Raw genomic sequence first — 21,431 nt, forward strand, 5'->3', positions numbered from 1 at the left:
GTCTTTCAGATAAGCTCGATGCCAATCCATCCCTGGGCCTGCATGTCTTGACCAGCATGGCCCTAGCGCCCCGTCTGCGATGCACTCGGTCGTGAGTCCGCGTGAGACCGTTCCCGAGCTTCCCCTTCGACCGCTGAGGAACACAAGCGCCTTCATGTCTCTACGCTAGTGCATGCTGCAAAGGTCCCGGTCTCGTCAGTTCTAGACCGGGCTAGGCGGCAGTTGGTATATGACGGGTGGATCCTCCGAGTGGAGTGGGAAGGCTGCCGCTTGGCTCGCCCTATCTGATATTCAACTTTCCTGTCCATTGCCGAAAATGTGACTCCCTCGCTGGCCACCGAGGCCGCCTCATTACCGCCGGGAGTGGTTGGAGTAAATTGACATTCCATAAGCTGTGATGTCGGAGATATAGAGAAGCGAAAAGGAAAATGAGAAGTGAGAAAAGGTGAATTGCGCTGCCTGGAGTACATATCAGGCAGGCCCTTGCCGGTTTGCTGCTTCATTCAGGCCTCACGATTTCGCTGCGCTTCTCACCCATCTCGGACTTCCGGAACCCTTTCGAATCTTTAATAATCATTTAGATGAGATATCAAACACTGAAAATAAGTCTTGGGACTATCGTGGCATATATAACATATCGTCTCACCCCCCACGCTCCATCTCGTAGACTACTTACCAGCTCCACTGCATTCTATCTGGGGTTGATGTACAATGGGTATCAGGGAGATCCTCAGATCTCCAGTCCCCCCCGCAGGGCGCGATCTAATGTACTGGAATGGGAAGAGAAAAGCGACGCAATCGAACGTCAAAAGGAAATCACAAGAAGGTCCTGCCACAGTGGACGAGCCACGAGGAAAAGCAAGGAAATGAGACGAGACTCGTAGGACGGCGTTAGGAAGAGATCACGATCAGCCCAAAGCCAGTGACAGCAGGACAAACTGGAAGATGTCCGGTGCCCATGGCAGACAGCTGTCGAGTTTCAGGAGTAGCATCGCCACGGACGAACACTCTTCTGAGGGTGTTGTAGGATCATTTGCGGAACCAGCTCGTGCGCTTGCCCGGCGCCTCTTGCGATTGTACGCCCGCGACGGTCGCATTCGTCGGCCCGTCCGATCCACCCCCGCCACGCAGCGGCTTCGCAATGCGGGATCCTCCAAAGCTGAAACTCCCGTTGCCGTCCATGGTGGGAAGGCCCCGGGTAGAGCCCTGCTTCGCAGCCTCCAGGCGCTCTTTGACAGCAGTAAGCTGGGCCTCGAATCTAGTGTAGTTGTCAGTATCGGCAAAACGTGGATGAGCGAGGTGTACACAAAGGTCGTACCGGTGGTTGGCTTGGGTCAACTTCTCTTGGCTCTCCTGAAGCAAGCTCTCCAGGCTGGCAATGCGTTCGTTCCGTGCAATTAGCTTTCGCTCGGCGATGGCAACTTCCTTCTTCAGACTGCTGTTCTGCTCCACCAACTGTCGCTGGACGTGCGTCAATTGTTCCAGGTTGCGTTCCAAGAAGGCCATCTTCTTCTGCTGGGCACGGTTGTTCGACGATCGAAGCACGTTGTTGTACTGCTCACGAGCATCGTCCAGGGAAATTTCGAGCTCGACAACACGCTCACAGCGGTTCTGCAAGTCACGCATCAAAGACTTCTTCATGGCGTCGAATTCGGCAATCTGCTGCTGCAGGGTCTTGCTCGCGGCACCATTGCTCGAGGTCCGGGACTCGGTATCGACAAGGGATTTGCGCAGCTTGGACAGTTCCTCGTCTTTTTGGGTGATGTGGGTTCGAAGCTCCTCGACTGCGGCGCTCTCGGTCTCCTTTCGGTCGACGAAAGCCTTTTCCAGCCGCTCGCGGATCTCCTCCACGTCGGTTTCGCCCAAGTTGCGAGTCAAGAGGCCTTCGTATTCTCGTTGGACTTCGTCCAATTTCTTCTCCAGATCTGCCCGGCGGCTGTCCTGCAGCTCACCAAATTCACCTCGATCATTCATGGTCAACTCGGCCTGTCGGATGAAGCCTTGTGTCTCCAACAGATTTGTGCGAAGCTCAAGGATGTCATCGGGTGCAATGATTTCTCCCGATGCGCTAATCTCGTGCAGCGCATCCACACGGGCGATCAGGTCTTGTAGTTTACGTTCGTTGTCGGAAAATACATCGTCGCCGAGGTCGAATCCGGCCATCATTTTGGCCATCTTTTCGGCCTTCTTCTTTTCCTTCTCGTCGAGAGCTGCGGTGGTCTCTTTGGCCTTCATGCGAACATCGAGGAGCTGCTGTTTCATCTCGTCCAGCTCGACAGTGAGCTCCGAGTTCGCCTCTCGCAGACCATCCATGGTAATCGCTGCCTCCTTGCTCTCATACGAGACTTTCTCCAGGTGCATTCGCAATTCGTTGACTTCGGTTTCCAAGCGCTCGTTGTCTTTGCCTGACCGACCAGCATTCTCCTTCATCGACTTGAGCTCCTCGCGGGCCTCCCGGAGACTGCGCTCCACATTGGCGATATGGGTCTCCTTCTCGGCGAGTGAATCCTGCAGTTCATTCTCGCGGCGAAGGAATTCCTCCCGTTCGTCCTTCTCCAGCACCAGGCTGGGTGTGCTCGAACGGTCTCCAACGCGAGAGTCGGGGCGTGGAGTCTCGGCACGAGCAGTTTCCTGGAGGCGTGACGGGGTTCCTGGTCGAGGGGCACGAGCCTCAGCTTTCACGGCATTGGCAATCTCATTACCCCGTGCAGGGGTCCACTGGTCCTTCGGGACACTGTCACCACCACGCCATTGGCTGACTTCACTCTCCAGGGCGGAAATATAGGATTCGAAGCTTGTCACCTGGCTTTGAGCCTTTCGCAAGAGTTGTTTCATCTCGGCCGGGCTGAGTTCCGCATTGACCTTTGCCTTGTTCTTGATGGACTTGGCTCGGACACCAAAACGCAAGGTCGAGATGGTCTCCGCATCGTTGTAGCTACTGGGCGAACAGTTGATGATGAGGGTCGTCCGAGAGTTACCACCCAGGGATTCCTGGAGGATTCGAGTGAGTTTCGAGTCGCGGTACGGGATATGACTTGATTTGCCGTCGGTGAGAGCGTTGATGACCATACCAAGGGCACTCAAGCTCTTGTTAATCTTCTTGGCTTCCTCCAGGGTCTGACCACTGGCTCCCGTCTTACCGACCTTCTCACTACCAGCCAAATCGACCAAGAAGAGTTGACCGCTCTTGGCCGATCCGGTTTCAACGTTCTTCTGGCTGACGGTAATAACGAAAATGGAGTGGGATCGAGAGGATTCCTGGTTCATGTTGGTCGCAGCCACGGCTCGTGCATTTCCACCACGGCGCATCACTTCGTAGACCTCTTGCACGCTCGAGACGTAGACTTCCAGCAATCCCTTGACGTAGACTCCACGAGCCTTCTCCTCGTGTACCGGCAAGTTGTCATTCTGCGGCACCAATAGATCGCGAATCCTCTCCATGTAGATCTCCATATAACTGACTCGCACGGTATACTCGATGTTACTCGGGCTGGTGAGGATGCTGGCGAATATTTGCTCGACAATACGCGGAATAACACCTTTGCCCACATCATCATCGATATCGGATCCCATCATGGTATACGACTTTCCAGCACCAGTTTGACCGTATGCAAACACCGTTCCGTTGTAACCATTCAGAATGTCGTCGACAGTTGGCCGGATTGAGAAATTGAAGATGTCGTCTTGCGCAGTATCCATGGGGAACACCCGGTCGAAGGTGAAGGCACCCATGCCTTCATTGGACTACCCACATATGCTCGTTAGCATCATTCCCCACGGCCTCCCCAGGTGCCCGGGCTCACCTGGATGCTACATGACTCTTCGCCTTCGAATTCGACGATCGGTTTGCCTCCGGAGGCTAGTTCAACCTTGTTTTGGGGACGGAATCGAGCGACCACTGTACGCGTTAGGGGGTTAGCTGTACTCTCTCTCCACCGTTGAGGATCCCACGTTGTGCGTACCCTTAATGGTGTTCGACCCGACGGACCTGCGAAAGGAAGTCAGTGCCAGTCAAATGAGCTAGTTGAAAGTACTCACGCCATTTTTTTGGCAGTTCACTGGCCCTCTCACGGGACACAAACAGACCCCAAGGAGGGGCAGACAAATCCCGAGGGTAGAGGTGTTTCACTATTGGCCTGGGAGGTCCAGGGGGGCTCAGGGATATGGGCTCCACGCGTGGAGGAAAGAAAGAAAGAAAGAAAAGAAAACAAGAAGGCTAACAGATAACCCGAGCAGACGGGGTAAGAGAGTGAAGGTGAGGAGTGGATTTGTTGACAGTCGCCCCGTTTTGGGATTGGCCGACCGCCCCGACTTCCGACGGTTCAGGAGGTCACCGCTCTCTTATCCTCGACAAGAGCTTGACTTTCGTAAATATGTATATCATTCAAGGCTAATGCAGAACTATCGCAATGGGATAAATGCAGACAAGAAAAAAAAGAAAATCAAAGGCCACGGGAAACAAAAATGAAGAACCTGGCGCCTAAACCCCACGCTGTGCAGATCAAACGGCCCGAAGGTTCGAAAGCGATATTTGACTCCGGTATTCGCATCTCAGGACTCGCTGCGGCCTCAACGTTTGATATTGAAGAATCATCAATCGGAATGGTGAAAAGGGTAAAAAGTCACGCGCGCGACTCTACCATCATGTCCACCTTTAGTCCTCCCAGCTCTTTTCAACAGTCTCTCGCACCCGTTTGATGTATTCCTTGCGGTTGTCTTTGTAAAGGTTGGATGCTTCGACGTTGGCCGGGGACGAGGTGTTGGGGTCATTGAGCAAACTAGAGGTCATGCAGGTCAGCATAAATCGGGTCTTGGGAACGAAAAGCCCCGGGAAAGCTTGGGTCACGCTACCTCTGGATACTCGTCAAGATGGCAGCCACGTCATATGTTGGGCTCCATCGGTTCTGCAGGATATCGAGGCAGAGCTCGCCGGTGCCGTAGACATTGGGGTGAAACATCTGGCTGATAAATTTGACGCCGGGCGGCTTGTTAGGGTACTGTTCCTCGAAGTTCATCACCAGGCGGAAGGTTCCATCTTCGAACGGCGTGTCGGCCGGGCCGATAATGACGGCATTCCTAGCGTCCCATCAGTCGATTGAATAGCAACAGACAGTCCATCTCCACGTACCACGTCATAACATTGTCGGCAACGGGCGAGGCAGAGACTCCGGCCGGGGGGTCGGTTTGCATTCGCTACATTCCGAGACGCGAATCAGTTGGTTGGGGCACTTGACACTTTTTGGAGGATTCTCGGAAACAAAGGGAATGAGTGTCCACCGGCCGCCCGTTTGTGACAGTTTCCCCAGCATAGTGCCATCACCAAATCTAGCAGGGGATCTGGATTGAGGGCCGAAGGGCAATCTCGCCCGATTTCTGAAGTGACGCAGTACGTACCTTGAAGTCCCGCATGAGACGGCGGCGGGCAGAGGTCGACATCGTGGCGCGTCCGGGTAGAGATAGGAAGCTTGTGACGTAAAGGTTGAGCAGTGTTCTGCTACCGAGATGGAGGATGAAGAAGAAGCAACGGAGTAGAAACAGAGACGCTGGACGACTATCAGTAGAAAGCACGGGGAGGGGAACCGGCGGAACTATCCCGATGGAGAAACTAACTCGATCTATGCTGCTGAGTCACTGTATTCCGTCATGTCATGTGACGTGGAACAGCCTCGGCTCAGGCGGTTAAAAGCGGCGCGCGCGGGTGTTGAGCGGATGCATTCCATAGCCGATTGCACTTGAACCGTTCGATGTTCCTCTTCTCTTTCTTCTCTTTCAATACGCTGTACGCCATCTCATATCGCCTCGCCTCGTCTCACATTCAATAAAAATGATCACTGCCACCGGGTTGTCTGCTCGCTTCTCCAAGCGGGCTACCATCCCCGCATTCCGCAGCCAGAGACACTTCAGCTCCGCCCGCCCGACATTGAGGGAGATCCAAGATGCCTACATTCTGAGTGCCTCCCGAACACCCACAGCGAAGGTAATTACATGGCCCGTACAATTCATGTTGTGAGTCCGAGGACGCAAGTGCTGACGACGTATGCCTAGTTCAATGGCTCCTTTACCTCTGTTTCGGCACCCGAGCTGGGCGCCGTTGTCATCAAGTCGGCCCTGAGCAAATCCAAGGTACCCGTGGAGAAGATCACCGATGTGTATATGGGAAATGTCCTCCAGGGATCCGTTGGCCAGGCTCCTGCTCGCCAAGCATCCATGTTCGCTGGTTTGCCGTCCACCGTTGAGTCCATGACTGTCAACAAGGTGTGCGCCTCCGGTTTGAAGGCGGTAGCACTGGCAGCCCAAAACATCCAGCTTGGTCTGGCCGAGGCTCAAATTGCCGGTGGCATGGAGAACATGAGCCGTGTGCCGTACTACATGTCTCGTGCCAGTCAGTTGCCTCCATTCGGTGAGATCAAGCTGGAGGACGGTCTGATCAAGGACGGTCTTTGGGATGTGTATAACAAGTTCCACATGGGTATCTGCGCCGAGCAGACCTCCAAGAAGTACGACATCTCGCGGGAGGACCAGGATCAGTACGCTATCCGCTCTTACGAGCGGGCCCAGCAGGCCTGGAAGGAGAACAAGTTCGCAGATGAAATTGCCCCGGTTACTGTTAAGAGCAAGAAGGGCGAGACTGTGATCGAACGGGACGAGGGCTACGAGAACCTCCGGATCGATAAGCTGACCACTCTCAAGCCTGCTTTTCTGCGGGACGGCACGGGCACCGTCACTGCCGGGAATGCCTCCACCATGAACGATGGTGCTTCCGCCCTCGTTATCGGCAACAAGGAGCTGGCGCGCGAGTTTGGTGCCGGCGGCCGTGTGTTGGCCCGGATCGTGTCATCGGCCGACGCCGCTATCGACCCAGTAGATTTCCCCGTTGCCCCGGCCAAGGCCGTTCCGATTGCCCTGGAGCGTGCCGGCATCACCAAAGATCAGGTGGCCGTGTGGGAGTTCAACGAGGCTTTTGCGGCAGTCATCAAGGCCAATGAGAAGGTAAGAAAGCTGTGTCTTCATTGGCAGATCTTAAAATTCGAGACAGCGATGCTAACATATATCCCGCGTAGATTCTCGGTCTGGAGAACGCCAAGGTCAATATGCTCGGTGGTGCCATTTCCCTCGGTCACGCCCTGGGCAGCTCCGGCTCCCGCATTCTCGTCACCCTGCTCCACCAGCTGCAACCTGGTGAGTACGGTGTGGCTGCTATCTGCAATGGTGGCGGGGCTGCAACCGCTATGGTTGTGCAGAAGCTGGATCGTGTTGACTAAAATACGATGCGACCCCAAAAACGTTGATGATACCCTCGCATATGAAGCTCGGATTGTACATATTGTGCCAGTTGTGCACATCCAAATTGAAGCAATTTTCCCCATCCTTCCAAAGGGATTTCAGCAGTATTCATAGCCAACCTTGGAACCTCGTCGTAGGTCAAATCCATCCTGTAAATAATCATGGAGCACGAGGATGGAAAGAAGCAGAAGTCGCGGAGAATGGCGCTAGGCCCGATCGGGCAGCGAGCTTCGCGCTTTGCTTCTCCCACCTTAAACGCATCTTTTCACTTTGACTTCCTCTCCGTCCTCTTCAATTCTTGTATTGGGATGCTAGAGGCTGATGTAGGACTTTGTGAGAAAGTCGTTTTGGATCGCTGCAAAATGCTAAGTCCGGTGGAGCTGCCCATCTATCCCCAATCCTTCGATGCCCTTGCTTGGTCACCGGACGGCGAGCTTGCCGTGGCCGCGGGCGAGCAGATTCAGATCTTGGTGCGTACAACAAGCACCGAACATCGCGAACGCTATAGCTGACAGTTAGGTAGACCTTGAACGTGGGAGCATCGACATCAGCGCCTCAGGGACAAGAAACATGGCACGTCACACGCTTCCGCGTCAACACCTTCACTTATGCTGAATGGGCCGACATCTATCCGCAAAACCGGGATGATTTCTCTATTGGGGCAGAGCAGTCGAGTAGCACTATTCTTGCTATGTCATGGTCACCACCAGGCCTGGCTCGATTCCGGCGCAGCGTCCTGGCCGTTTTAACTTCGAATCTGGTCCTGTCCTTCTGGGAACCGATCGGTTCGAAGGGACAATGGTCCAGGGTGGGTATAGTGAACCACGTATTCCATCAGGATCCATCAGCTCCGATAAAAGTGGGAGGCGAAGAACTTCGCCGAGTGAATATCCGTTCATTCCAATGGTGCCCGCCTCTTAAAATACCTCCACCTACCAATGACCCCAATCCATTTCCTGAACCCCAGAACCGCTGGGGAATCCACATGCTGGCCGTTGCAACGGACTCGAATGATCTGGTCCTGCTACGAGTGCGTAGGTCCCCTGGGATGCACGCTCGTTCCAGCCCCTACTGTGTGGAACAGATGGCTCTTCGCCCGCTGAAACAGGAAGAGATGCAATTTCCCATGGCTTGCTCGGGATCACTCCTACATGGCAGGGTACAGTCGCAAGTCCGTGTCTCATCTATCTCCTGTGGACCATGGATCGCGACATTGTCTTCGCGCAAGTATTTTGACCATTCTGCCACCGCAATTTTTGCCGCCGCATACGGGACACAGCTACAATTGTTCAAAGCCAGTGTTGCAGTGCGATATTCGAGCAGCCAGGAAAAGGATGCGCGTCGATATGAGGCTACTGCTGAGCTCAGGGGACACCCAGTGACACAACTTGCCCCCAGATGGAATCATCACCGAATTACTGGCCCGATAGAGTGGCTGCACACGGTATGTCAACACACCTTGATGTTACACTATTTACTAAGAGTTACCGGCCATAGAATCAGGGTCAAGACATTGCCCTTGCAGTGGGTATCACTGGAGGTATCCTCACAATTTCAATGCAGCGCTCTGCATACGACGGTACTCGTACAAATGAAACCCAAGTCCAAACTCGGGATTGGCCGGTCTCTGAGCCGATCACAGAGACAAATGATCCCCCAAGACACTGGGAACCTATCACAGGTAAGGAAGGACTAGATGAAATGTGAAATTGAACGTTTGATAACCAAGGTCATCTCAGCAATGTCTGTATCACGAGACGAAGGAGACAGTACTTGCACGCTCCACATATGCACTACAGGCGGGCTGGGCGTTGCCATCAGCCTCGATCTACTTGGACCCGATGATCATCCGCAAGTACCAGCATGGAGCAAGATTGTGGACAACCTCCGAGAGCAATACGATCTGAATCGTGATTTAGGAGGACATGCCGTGGCGAGAATGTGGGGGCTGACGTCTTACCGCAACGTTACTGCGGTGCTTTTCACAAAACACCCGACAGATATGATTGAGTACCGGGTGGCGTCGGATGAAGATGCCACCATTGCATTTGCCTCGGAAGAAACAGGTGATATACCGGACGAACAAACCCTCTTCGTGCCGCGGGCAGAGAACCAGGAAACGCAGGCGGCGCTAAGCCGGCGGGAAGCAGTGACCTCTTTTCTTCTCTCCGAGGGCGTCAAGACCACGGTGAATACAGAGGATCAGAAGCTCATATATGCAGCGGCCTGTTGCAGTATCGTAGATGGACACAGCCCATCATTTCGCTCCAAGGCTCGGAAATCATTCGATCGCCTAGCGAGTGAGACAGGCATAGCCTTGAGCGAGGAAATCTCGAAATGCGATTCCGAACCCTCTACAGTTCCGGCAAAATCTTCCCACCAGCTCGATCAGCCTGGGGGCCACCTCTTCGAGCGGTGCGAGATTTGCAATGCGGGAATTGCGTGGTCCTCGGCTAAGGAAGCCCAATGCGCGAATGGCCATCTTTTCGGTATGCATTGCAATTACCTTCTACTGATTTGGTATACTAAACCCAGCTCGCTAGCACGCTGTGGATTGACCTTCCTGGCTATCCAAGAACCCGGGATGTCTAAATTCTGCTCTGTTTGCCGCACCGAGTATATGGACGAGGAGTTGGTCGCTCATATGTACAATGGCCCGCTGTTCCACAAGCTTTGTGAGACGTTTGATACATGCCTCTATTGTGACGCCAAATTCCAGGCTAGCATCTAGAGGTAATTCAGGACGCCAAGTTTTGAAAAAAATTTACATATTTGATTCATGTATCGACTTTGCTATGTGAGTCCAAGCAATTTGCCTACAATGGGATCCCACTCATCATCCCATCGCCGGGTGCTTTCTTTCTGGGCGCCCACACGAAGGGTTTCCAGCTTTTTATTGTCTCCAAAAAGCTCAGTCAACCGGTCCGTCAACTCAATCGAGCTTCCAAAGCCCATTCCGTTGACGCCCTCTGTTACTAGTTCCGGCCAAGCCTCGAAGCGATTCCAGCCCACGACGGGCAGACCGGCGCCGAACATATCGACGACCTTCATTGGGAGATCCACGCCACTACTGCTTGTATGCAGGCTGACCCCGAGTGATGCCGATGCCAGCAGTCGGGCATAATCAGGCACACTCAACCAGGCGGTCCGAATTGTGACCTTTTGAAGCCGACCGGCGGCTTCGAGGGCTGCAATTTGCCGGGTATACATTTCTTTCTGCGGGCCCTTGCCTGTGATAATAGCCAGCACCTCTGGGAGGTTGGGATTCGCGGTGGCCAGTTCAGAGTATTGCAGCAGTGCGTCGATGAGAACCGAAAAGTCCTCATCTGGGGTCCAGGACGTCGAACTGACCAATATTCGAAGAGTTCCAGCCGTCAACGAAGAACGCACAGACTCTGTCTCGGGAAGAGTATTGAGGAACTTCGTTCGCTCATCGGGGTTGTTGATAGGGTGGAAATGGCTGGCCGGTCGATCGTGTAATGGCAAGATGGGTGCTTGGAGCTTGAAATCCTTCTTGAGTACCGAGCCCATTGCGTCGGTTACACACAGGTGTGCCGAGGTCGACTTGCAGAACGTCTTCTCATACCAGATCGAGAGCTTCACGAGCGGGTGATCCTGGCCGAGTTTCAATGCCAATATGGAATATCCAAAGTTGTGCCAATCAATGACCAGTCTGGTTTGTCGCAGGAAACAGGATAGAGACGCAATCGCTAGAGTAGGAATTGACGGTGGATTCTATAACAAGAGTCAGAATGTGACGGGGCTTGTCCTCCGTCTAAATACTCACCTGCACTAGAAGCCAGCGCGATGGCGGGGCAGTATACGCAAGGCATTTCCATAGATATGTGACCTGGAACAACACCTTCAATGGGCCGTAAATGGTAAACAGGAGCTTGTTACTGGTCTGTAGAATTGCGGGATGGGGACGAAGAGGGACAATTGCGATATTTGGGTGGGAAACGATGTCGGGATGAGGATCGGATTCTACAACTTGGTGTCAGCTTCTCCGCGCTCGAGTGTCACGTCAATTGAAGTGACTCACCTGTATACCCGATGATGACAACCTTGCCCCCATGTTTAGCAATGCTCAGGGCATGATATTGCATGCGCGGGCTCCGACCGATGTCGCCCAAGACAAGAATCTGCACGCTGGGCTTGTCCTTCGTGGCTGGATCATACTGCGAGGGGAGCAGCAGGATCAGCACCGTGAGCGCACTGGAGAGGCAGAACGCGATGCTGATGAGAAGCTCAATCATCACGGGGGATCATATTTCAAATCGCACAAGCTCTCTTGTATCAAGAAGATAGAAATAAGGAAGCTGAGAAGAGCACGAAACACGAGTCGCGCATCTCCCGATAACGTCACGTGGACCCCACCAAGGTCCGCGACTGGCCTCTCGTCTCGTCTTGTGTCGACTTCAAAGTGCTTGAAGCACATCTTCTTGCAGCTCTTCCAGCAATGCCGTCTGCTTTCCCGTCGCTTGCAAACCCCGTTTGAGCTTCAAAGGCTCTGTCCACCCTTGGCGCCGAGCGCCTCCTAGAATTATTCGCCGCGGGTGTCTCCTATTCAGCAGCGCATCAGCCACGAACAGACAATGTCGACGGGGGCACCGCTCCAGATTGCGGATCTCGCTCCTCCCTCAAATAGACACGGTCACGGTCACGGTCACGGTCACAGTCGCAGTCGCGGTCATAGTCGAAACGCTCGCTGGGCTCAACCGCCTCCTCCACTCCCGCTGGGGAGCTTCAGTGAGAACCCATCGCAACTTGCGGAGTCTCCAGACACGGTGAATGCGAGCTATTCGTATACTCATACGAGCCAGCCATCGTGGCCCAGTCATCATCACTCCGCCTCAACCTCGCACTCGATCTCGCATCATACCCACAACCACTCCCATAGCGTGGCATCCGTTCATGATGCAGCGCATGTTCATGATACCAAGGCAGAGTCTGGCGTCTACACAGAGCACAGCTCAGAGCAAATGTATGTGGATGGAGTCTGATGAATCCCCGGAACTGACCATATATATAATTTTAGACATGAAATATTCACTGGTTCCCTTGTCGCATTGCCCTGGATCGCGCTCTCCTGGTATCCAAGGAAATGCGGGCAGACAGGCCAATCCGGCGAGGAAATACTGAATGCAAATGCCTGCACCTCCGGCGTGGGAAATAGTCACGTTGGGCAGAAAACTCTTCTTCTGACGGGGATGACTCTCCTTATTTTTGGTTGTGGCCGACTTGCGCGAGTGAACCAACAAAAGGGAGGCTCAATTACCACTTCACCCGTTAAATTCCCAACTCCAGATGGAAAGACTGTCCAGGCCGCCCTTCTACAAATATTGTCCATTGCATTCCCCATTTTCGCCGCGCTGAAGATCGGAGGCTTCATGGTCGCATTTGCGCTCCTTCTTGCTAGGGCATCTGGTTTGCCAAACTTGGTGCATGCGAATCCGCGTAGTGCAAGTTCCGAGCGTTATACTCAGAAGCGCTTTACGATTGCTCTTCTCGGAGCAGCCACGCTGTTGAGCTTATTGGGCATGAAGCAATCCTTGGATTCATCGCCGCTCATGGGCTATCTCGCGCTCACGCTCTCCGTCTTCGTTATATCTCCGCCTTTCCCTACTATTCGTCATCAGGGACCTATTCCAGAGCCGGGTTTGGTTGCGGAAAAGGCATCGGATGCGAGCCACTCATCGGTCATCGTGACAACCGATGCACCATTGGCCCTTGTCTCGGGGTCTTTTCTGACCGTGTCTGGTCTGATCATTTCTCGGGGGTCGCCCTTCAGTATATCGGATTTGGTCTACCTTTCAGCTCCCGCCGGGCTGTTCGCCATGTCTTTGATGGTCTCATTTCCGACGAGCCTCCGCTCCTCGAATAAAGTTGGTCTCGCTGTCACCAGTGGAGCTGCGGCGCTCTTGTGCTCCCCACACATCCGGGATGACTTTCTAGTTGTCTATGCCGCGCGCGGCGTTTTGGCTGCTGGCTCTTTCTTCGCATCCAGAATAGACGACAGCCACCTACGTTCGGATGCTCACTCGCACAACCACTCGCACCACCACCATAATCACAGCCATTCCCACGGCATGGCTAAGTCCTCCCGAGTCACAAAGTGGCTCGTCCACCGTAGCGAAGCCTACCCTTTGCTACACAGCATTCTGCAGGAAAAGGATTCTCGCAGCATTTTCTACTTTATGTGGTTAGTTCAGTCTTTACTCCGAGCGTCAGGAAAATACACTGACAGATTCTAGCCTAAACTTCACCTTCATGCTTGTTCAGTTGTCTTACGGATTCTTGACCGGCTCCCTCGGACTGCTTAGTGACAGTATTCATATGTTCTTTGACTGCCTTGCACTGGTTGTCGGACTGTGTGCCGCTGTCATGAGCAAATGGCCACCCAATTCTCGGTTTCCATACGGTTATGGCAAGGTAGACACCTTGTCTGGTTTCGCCAATGGAATTTTCCTCATGATCATCAGCGTGGAAATCATTTACGAGGCAGTTGAGCGGTTATCATCGGGGAGCGAAATGCATCGCATCGGTGAGCTGCTGGCTGTCAGCATTGCTGGCCTCTTGGTGAATCTGGTCGGCATTTTTAGCTTCGAGCACGGCCACCACCACGGGCACGATCACGGTCATGGCCATGACCACTCGCATGGCAATGAGAACATGCATGGCATTTTCCTGCATATCTTGGCCGACACACTCGGCTCGGTGGCGGTTGTCATTTCGACTATCCTCGTGCACTACTCAGGATGGTCCGGGTACGATCCTCTGGCATCATGCTTTATCGCCATCTTGATTTTCGCTTCGGCCGTCCCGCTTGTCAGTAGCACGGCCAAGACCCTGCTGCTGACCCTGCCAGCTGATACCGAATATAATGTTCGTGAAACCCTAGCCGGGGTGAGCACTTTACGAGGGGTAGTAAGCTACACGGTGCCGAAATTTTGGATTGACGACACCGGTGCAGGCTCGTCTGAACATGCGCACGCTCATGACCACTCTGGTCATTCTGGCTGCGATCATGATCACGGCCACAGCCACCATGACCACGGTCACGTCCACGACCATGATCATACTCACGATCACGATCACGACCATTCACATGCACATGCACATGCACATGAACATGAACATGAACATGAACAGAAGAGCCAAAGGGTTTTCGGAGTGATCCACGTCATTGCCTCTCGTGGATCAGATCTGGAAGATGTTCGCCAGCGGACTGTCAGCTATCTTCAAGAAAAGAGCGTGGACATTGTGGTTCAAGTGGAGCGTGATGGAGATGGACGCTGTTGGTGCGGCGGTGGAAGCAAGAGCCCTTGAGCCGGAAGCCGAAGGTCCACGACCTCGCAAGTCAACTTCCACCTCCTTGGCCGTGTCGGCCAATTTCCAGAGATTCAACCTTCCAACCTTACACGTTGTACAGATGACGTTGGCGAATACGTCGGCTGCAAATAGTACTCCTTTGGGAAATGATATATACTTCAAGTGCCTACTCTCAACCCGGTAACTCCCTAGGTAGTTTCCAACCGTATCACATATAAACCGAAGTCAGGTATCCCCATGTTGTACTTGTACAACCCATTTGTCCAGTCAACGCTCTACACCGCATTGCCCTCTGCATCCATGGAGTGCAAAAAAAAAAAAAAAAAAAGGTAAACTTCGCATTTTCCAGAGTAACATCCAGTAGGGAACTTTGTGCTACCAGTCCATCCCGGGAATAGAGCCGTATGCTACGGCATCAGGTTGATATCTCATCGTTACCTGGGTAGATAGGCTTCACGGTACCCTGGTCTCGGATTGCATCTTTCCTCGCAGTCTGGGAACACCTCTCGCGACTAATTGTCGGTTCCAACTCCGGAACACCACGAAGCTTCGATGTCATCGCGGCCGCCCCCAGTACCATCCCAAGCTGACCAGGTCCTCCGTAAAGGATATGCAAATATCTTTGAGGCGCACACGGTCTTCCTGACCGGCAGCACCGGGTCCCTGGGAGGATGTCTGCTGTATAAACTGGCCCTTCAGTTGCCCACGCACAAAATATACGTGCTAATCCGTGGAACACCGGAGCAGGCAATTGAGAAATGGCAGAAAGCCATGCCGAATCAAACGAATGCAATTCTTGCCTCGAAGAAAATCGAGTTTGTGATTGGAGATATCAAATCCGTGGACTTTGGTATCGAAACCGCCGTGATGGAGCAGCTGCGCAGCCAAATCACCCTCGTGATTCACACGGCAGCCAAAATCAGTCTGGAGTCCAGTCTCGTCGATGCATTCGAGAACAATTGCCTACCGGCACTGGAATTGGCCCGAATCGCATCGCGGTTTCGACGTCTTAAGCTTCTCATTCAGCTGTCAACCGCCTATTGTAATAGCTTTCTTCCCGATGGTCCTGTACTGGAGCGACCGTACAATTTGACCGACGAAGATCCAGAAGAAGAGCTGGCATCGATCTTGACGCTGGATCAATCACCACACGCGTCACGCTTCTCCTCGACGTATGCCCAGGCCAAGTACGTGATGGAAAAGCTCCTCATGAGCCGCTATTCTCTTCTCCCCATTCTCCTCGTTCGCCCGACCATCTTCGGTCAAGCGTTGCGACACCCGTATCCACTCTACGGCCTCGAGAACTCGACGCCGTTAAACAAATTCTATCAAATGTACATGGCGGATCGGGGGTCGACTCAGGTGTGGCATGCCGCAGAGGGCTACAAAACAGGTGCCAATATCATCGACGAGGTGCCTGTCGACTTCGTGGCCAATGCATGTCTACTACACGCTGCAGCACGTACCACGGGAACCGTGCAGATCGGCTCGGAGCTGTATGAACCGTTTACTTTCGACGAGTACATAGATATCGCGATGACCAATGCCCCGCCGTCCATCCGGCCTCAACTTCCACAGATAGTCTTTACCGAGGATCAGAGCGAACCCCAGTGCTTCCTGGCTGAATTGGTCCAGGTTGCGTCGCGCAATTGGTTATTCGACTGTAGTCGGTCCTACTGGATGAGACAGGTGGGTGGCCCGTTGAGTCTGCGCGTGTGCAGGTATCAAGTAGACAACGTAAATAAGTTGCGGATCCAAGGGATCTACAGAAAGTATATGGAAAGGGCCAGGATTTGATGGGTCGCCTTCCAAGATTGATAGTAGCATGAAGTAGGTCATTGGACTGGCCGTAAAGAGAATGGACGTTTGGATATTATTTCCAATTGATTAGTTTCAGGACTCCATAATATGTATATGCAAGACAATAAAGGTCCGAACTGCGGTACCTAGGTATTCTATAGACCAATTCGTAACTTTTTGTTTTGCAAAATTTCCCCGGCAACGTGTACAGTATGGGGAAATAACAACGGACGTTGATTTTCAGTAGTCCGTTTTATATATTGATAGGACAGTGACACAGGTCGGCCTTTTGAGATGGTCAGCATCGACTGGTCGGTATTGATTCGTTAAGACCTGAGTCATTGGTCCACGGTCGCTGTTTCCAGTCAACCATTCTGTTGATGGAACGTCTCAGGGAATGCGACCGAAAGACTATCAGATCGGTCCGTTTGAACGATTGTCGGTCTAATAGCCGTCCACTGTGAGATAGGCTTTTTGACCAGGCTCGATAGAGAGAGAGTGAAGGAGGATTTCGGTTGAACGGAGTTCATTCAAATCACCCGGATCATAGCCCCATCTTCCGCTGAGACCAAGCCAACGAGTCGGCCCATCTTATATCCCCAGGATGCAAGATATGGGACAACTCAGAAACCAGGGCTCGGCCGGAGTTTCGGGCCCACCACCATTTGCCATCTAGCTCGCCCAGCAACACACCCCAGTGCATGAGAATCAATAGTGCCAGTGGCTGACGACGCCGGACGTTGTCCACAAACTCCTTGTCCACGGCAGCCAGCCAAGCCAGGACATTGGCCGGATCCAACGAGGCGGAAAACCATGTGAAGCACTGAAGAAGATGAGCAATGACGTCTTTGTTGATGCGATACTGGTCCGTGTCAATACTGGCCAGAGTCTCATAATTTAGTGCGGTGAGCTTATCGAGCGCGGCCATTGTTTCGCGGTCCAACTCCGTGGAATCGGTCTCCCGAAAGCTCTTCTGGCGACTGAATAGGTTGAGTTTAATCCAAGAGCCGCCGATATGAATGATCTTCTTGACCCCCTGCAGAAGCTCAAAGACCACGACGATGTTCTCGGTCATGTTGGAGCTCTCATCCCGCGCGGCCGTGACGCGCGGCAAGGCGATGCCGATGACGGTGGTAACGATGGACTGTGCCAGCACAGCCTCGCAATTCCGGGAGGTGAGATTATCAATGGCTGCGCGAAAGGGCGCGAAAGTGAGGTTATGATACTGAAGAGCTGTATCGATGTAAGCCAGGGAAGTCGGCGGCTTGCTGGTCGTGGCGATATGAAGAGATGCCAGTGCCAGGATGCCGTTCATTAAAAAGTCATACTGCAGGGCCAGGTGCGGGATGGCAATCTGCCAGACGTGGTACTCCGAGTCGGCCGTGCAGACGGTTTTGAAGGTCTCGGTGGAGAACTTGTGCATCAGCTCGAGATCGCGCACCCCGGAGATGGGGGTGGAGGTGGAGGCCGGGCTGATGGGTGCAAGGGGCCTGGGCGTCCCCGGGTCCAGCGAATCGCGCGAGTCTGGGATGGACGGGGGTCGCACATTGGTTACAATTGCTCCGCGCGGTGGTGCTTTTAAGTAGGTGCAGTTGAGCTCTCGCGAAATACAGTTGGAGCAGGGTGGCCCCCGTTCGTCACACTGCGCCTGTCAGAGACCGCAGATCCCATGCGTGACGGAATGAAAGACTGACCTTAACCCGGCGCCGCTTACACTGGTCGCAACCGTTGCGCGACTTGGTATGCGCCCGGCGAGGAGGCATGTCGGCTCTCAACTCGAAAGGCCGAGAAGTTGAAGAAGAAAGAAGACGAGTCACGTGGAGTGTCTGTCTTACATTTTGCCGACTTTCGATCCCCTGGTGTTATCTCCGGGCATTTGATACATTAACAGACTGACCCGATTGACATGATGATCTATACCAGACGGTGGAATAACACCGATTGATCCACCTGCGGACCCTGACAAAGCACACAGCAAGAGCCGCCGCCTCTGCACTGAACGGGAAGGCCGCCATCAAATCCCCGATTCGTTATGCAGCACCGGCGATAAAGATCTCCGGGTGGATCGGGTGCATGTCATGACGGCGCCTTCCAAGCGAAGTGGGCGCGAGAACGAGAACGAATGCGAGCGCGAGCACCAATCGTATCATCGTGAACCCACGTTTCCACGTTGGAACGCCCCACCGGTAGGCGGCCTGGCGCCTTGTCCTTTGGCGAGAGCGCGCTCCACGATGGAAAGGGTCCTGATGGGGTCGAGCGGTTTTCCTGGGTGCCGTGCGTCAGCGTGCTGATAAGGACCTTGGGCCCTCGTCTGACACTTTGAGCACCGCATCGCTCGATCCCTACCTAACCCATAGCTCGTCCCTTTCACCATGCCGAGCTATTTGGACTGCACGGCTGTCAGCCCGGAGTGCCCCGTCGCGGCCACCACCTACGGCTACTATCCCAGTTTCGGCGGCAATGTCTTCTTCACGGTCTTCTTTGGTGTGCTCGGTCTGTTTCAGATCGGCCTGGGATTCTACTTCCGAACATGGACCTTCATGGTTGCGTTGTGTATCGCGACCATCATGGAAATGGCAGGATACATTGGCCGCGTCCTGATGTCCGATAACCCGTGGAACCAAGGCGCCTTCAAGTTGCAGATCGTGTGTCTGGTGCTGGCACCGACCTTTGTTGCGGCCGGCGTCTATTTGACTCTCAAGCACATTGTGTTGTATCTCGGACCCGAACACTCGAGGCTGAAGCCTCGCCTGTTCACCTGGATCTTCATCAGCTGTGATATCGGATCGCTGATCCTGCAGGCCGCGGGCGGTGGTGTTGCGGCGGCTGCAGGGAATACAAACCAGTTCCTGCTCAAGGTGGGCGACGATATCATCATCACCGGTATTGCCTTCCAGGTGGCTACCATGGCGATTTGTGGAATGCTGGGCTTGGATTTTTTTATCAAGGTCGCACGTCGTGGAAACGGACTCGCTGGCGAGAAGAATCTGGAAGATGCCACGCCGGCAATCTCCCCCATGAAGATGAAGATGATCGTTGGTGCCGTGATCCTCGCCTATTTCACCGTCATTACCCGGTGTATCTATCGGTAGGCACCCAACCACCCGGGAACAAACGAAGGAATTTATGCTGACACGCTTCTAGTATCCCCGAGATGGCAGGCGGTTGGGGCAGCGCCTTGATGCAAAAAGAGAACGAGTTTCTCGTCCTCGATGGAATGTAAGTATGGATCTCATCTCCATTAGACGCATTGGCTGATCGAATTAGGATGATTGCCTTGGCCTGTCTGACTTTCACTGTTTTCCATCCGGGTCTTTGCCTACCTTCGATGCGCACGGGATACAAGAATCGTAACTAGATCAACCCTTTCCCTGCGCCTTTTGTTCCTTGCATTTCCCCCCGTCATCAACCCCTTTCTTTTCGCATTTTCTTTTTCATTGGCTTTTCACCTGCATTAGATAGAACTAGGCATGGCGTGTTACCGCACTTGATCATAGCATCCCGATGAGAAGGGTCCTATAGAGTTCTCACCGCAAAGATCTGACGAAAACGAACATAATTTGGAAGCTAATATCATCGGTTCCTACGTATAGAATCTGTCTACTAGCCGTCCCTATTTCCGCATCGGCAAGGCCGATACGCCGGGCTGGGATGAAAGGTAGAAACAAACGTGTCCGTAGAAACCAGAATGCAAACCAGAAGATCCTAGCAGTAGCGAAACTCCAGCAACCCAGATCGTGCAGCATAAAGACTCATAAAAGGGAGATGAGTGAACTCAAAGTGTGGCTATGAATGCTAGATCATTCCACTCATAGAAAGCCCACGCTCGCTCTATCATGCAATGGAGAGCAACACCACTATCACATAAAACTCCCCGAGACCGTAAATCTCGGGCAAATCGAAAGAAAATGACCAGCCAGATGCACCCAAAAAAGAAAAAAAAGAATCATGAATCTTCGTTTGTTTACTCCTCGCCAAGGCTCTCCCGCACGCACCGACGCACGCGCTTCTTGAACTCGGCCGGGTCCTCACGCCACAGGCGGGCGGCCTCCACATTCGCCGGGCTCTCATCGTTGGGGCTGGACAGCATGGAAATGACGGACAGCAGGATGGTCTCCGGGGTCTGAACGGGCGACCAGCGCTCGGCGGCAGACTCGTAGCCGTACTTGTCTTCCTCGGGAGGGTGCAGGATGGAGATACAAACGTCGCCGTTGGGGTAGACTAGCCAAAAAAAAAGGATAGGTAAGCATGATACCTCGGAATGCAGCCAAATATACTATGGCATCCACGCAAATTCATGGAGAAATACTCCAAAGACTCTTCAGTACGGCAATCACTTACTATTCGGGTGGAAGAGAGGAGATTCGAACTTCATCTTGGGCGGCATATGAGGATACTCGCTAGGGAAAGTGAGGCGAGCACGGAAGAAGCCACCTGAAATCAATGTTAGTAACTATCTGACGATCCGCTGCTGGAGCGGTTCCCGTGTCCGAGGATGTTTTCGGGAGCGTAGATCCCGAAAACACGAGCCCTACCTCCATACAACTTAACGTCGTCCGAGATCATCAGCATGACCTCCCATTCAAAAACGTTGTTCTCGACCAGGCCACAGCTGATTCCGGGAATGTCCTTATCGGATTGCATCTGCTGTAGCTGGCGGGACAGCATGCGGCCGGCGGGGGAGGTCGCCATTGTGGAGGGCGATAGGACTGAGGCGGTGCCAAGTATGGAGGGTTTGAGAGGAGTATGAAGGCAAACCAAGAAAGTGGGATGTCGATGGAGACGAAGGTGAGGGGGGACCTTCGCAGGCGCAAAAAGAAATGAAGGCGGTGAAGAGCGGGGGCGATAATCGGGGGTGAAATGTGTATAGATCCGGCAGTCATGGCCCGAAAGGGCATATCCGGGATCTACGTTACGGTTGTCTAGGTATATCGGGGCTAGTTCAGACGCAATTTTGTGTTTGATAATGATGCTATGAAGGAAATAATAAAAAAGGGCGCAGTGTGTACGTGACA

The 21,431-nt window shown here is 53.3% G+C and overlaps 10 protein-coding genes across 10 annotated transcripts; 5 read left to right on the forward strand and 5 right to left on the reverse strand.

Moving 5' to 3' along the window:
- Positions 1–831: 831 nt before the first annotated feature.
- Positions 832–4,113, reverse strand: N7498_009152 (putative kinesin family protein (KinA)). Its single transcript, XM_058456208.1, has 5 exons — positions 4,039–4,113; positions 3,963–3,988; positions 3,804–3,898; positions 1,319–3,744; positions 832–1,258 (listed from the first exon to the last, which is right to left on the reverse strand). Exons 1-5 carry the CDS (start codon positions 4,041–4,043, stop codon positions 1,030–1,032), a joined length of 2,781 nt encoding a protein of 926 aa, XP_058303107.1. The 5' UTR covers positions 4,044–4,113; the 3' UTR covers positions 832–1,029.
- A 338-nt stretch (positions 4,114–4,451) lies between these two features.
- ubc2 (E2 ubiquitin-conjugating protein RAD6) lies at positions 4,452–5,448 on the reverse strand. The gene is made up of 4 exons (XM_058456209.1): positions 5,395–5,448; positions 5,129–5,193; positions 4,852–5,076; positions 4,452–4,778 (listed from the first exon to the last, which is right to left on the reverse strand). The coding sequence occupies exons 1-4, from the start codon at positions 5,434–5,436 to the stop codon at positions 4,655–4,657; spliced, it is 456 nt and encodes a 151-aa protein (XP_058303108.1). The 5' UTR covers positions 5,437–5,448; the 3' UTR covers positions 4,452–4,654.
- Positions 5,449–5,759: 311 nt separating this feature from the next.
- Positions 5,760–7,355, forward strand: N7498_009154 (thiolase family protein). Its single transcript, XM_058456210.1, has 3 exons — positions 5,760–5,977; positions 6,046–6,990; positions 7,062–7,355. Exons 1-3 carry the CDS (start codon positions 5,825–5,827, stop codon positions 7,260–7,262), a joined length of 1,299 nt encoding a protein of 432 aa, XP_058303109.1. The 5' UTR covers positions 5,760–5,824; the 3' UTR covers positions 7,263–7,355.
- A 291-nt stretch (positions 7,356–7,646) lies between these two features.
- N7498_009155 (uncharacterized protein) lies at positions 7,647–10,015 on the forward strand (the record flags this gene model as incomplete). The annotated part of the gene is made up of 5 exons (XM_058456211.1): positions 7,647–7,754; positions 7,808–8,728; positions 8,782–8,965; positions 9,024–9,773; positions 9,828–10,015. 5 exons carry the CDS (start codon positions 7,647–7,649, stop codon positions 10,013–10,015), a joined length of 2,151 nt encoding a protein of 716 aa, XP_058303110.1.
- Positions 10,016–10,077: 62 nt separating this feature from the next.
- N7498_009156 (chitobiosyldiphosphodolichol beta-1,4 mannosyltransferase) lies at positions 10,078–11,540 on the reverse strand (the record flags this gene model as incomplete). The annotated part of the gene is made up of 3 exons (XM_058456212.1): positions 10,078–11,019; positions 11,072–11,268; positions 11,327–11,540. The coding sequence occupies 3 exons, from the start codon at positions 11,538–11,540 to the stop codon at positions 10,078–10,080; spliced, it is 1,353 nt and encodes a 450-aa protein (XP_058303111.1).
- A 339-nt stretch (positions 11,541–11,879) lies between these two features.
- Positions 11,880–14,613, forward strand: N7498_009157 (metal cation transporter MSC2; the record flags this gene model as incomplete). Its single annotated transcript, XM_058456213.1, has 3 exons — positions 11,880–12,268; positions 12,323–13,486; positions 13,539–14,613. 3 exons carry the CDS (start codon positions 11,880–11,882, stop codon positions 14,611–14,613), a joined length of 2,628 nt encoding a protein of 875 aa, XP_058303112.1.
- Positions 14,614–15,168: 555 nt separating this feature from the next.
- Positions 15,169–16,413, forward strand: N7498_009158 (uncharacterized protein; the record flags this gene model as incomplete). Its single annotated transcript, XM_058456214.1, has 1 exon — positions 15,169–16,413. The coding sequence occupies one exon, from the start codon at positions 15,169–15,171 to the stop codon at positions 16,411–16,413; it is 1,245 nt and encodes a 414-aa protein (XP_058303113.1).
- A 547-nt stretch (positions 16,414–16,960) lies between these two features.
- N7498_009159 (Zn(II)2Cys6 transcription factor domain-containing protein) lies at positions 16,961–18,179 on the reverse strand (the record flags this gene model as incomplete). The annotated part of the gene is made up of 2 exons (XM_058456215.1): positions 16,961–18,058; positions 18,111–18,179. 2 exons carry the CDS (start codon positions 18,177–18,179, stop codon positions 16,961–16,963), a joined length of 1,167 nt encoding a protein of 388 aa, XP_058303114.1.
- A 609-nt stretch (positions 18,180–18,788) lies between these two features.
- On the forward strand, positions 18,789–19,774 carry N7498_009160 (RTA1 domain-containing protein; the record flags this gene model as incomplete). The annotated part of the gene is made up of 3 exons (XM_058456216.1): positions 18,789–19,504; positions 19,561–19,635; positions 19,684–19,774. 3 exons carry the CDS (start codon positions 18,789–18,791, stop codon positions 19,772–19,774), a joined length of 882 nt encoding a protein of 293 aa, XP_058303115.1.
- Positions 19,775–20,380: 606 nt separating this feature from the next.
- N7498_009161 (putative ubiquitin conjugating enzyme) lies at positions 20,381–21,108 on the reverse strand (the record flags this gene model as incomplete). The annotated part of the gene is made up of 3 exons (XM_058456217.1): positions 20,381–20,637; positions 20,758–20,850; positions 20,952–21,108. 3 exons carry the CDS (start codon positions 21,106–21,108, stop codon positions 20,381–20,383), a joined length of 507 nt encoding a protein of 168 aa, XP_058303116.1.
- Between the last annotated feature and the right edge of the window lie 323 nt (positions 21,109–21,431).

Source organism: Penicillium cinerascens, assembly GCF_028974065.1.
Source record: "Penicillium cinerascens strain IBT 15544 chromosome Unknown scaffold_4_segment0_segment1, whole genome shotgun sequence".
NCBI lineage: Eukaryota > Fungi > Ascomycota > Eurotiomycetes > Eurotiales > Aspergillaceae > Penicillium > Penicillium cinerascens.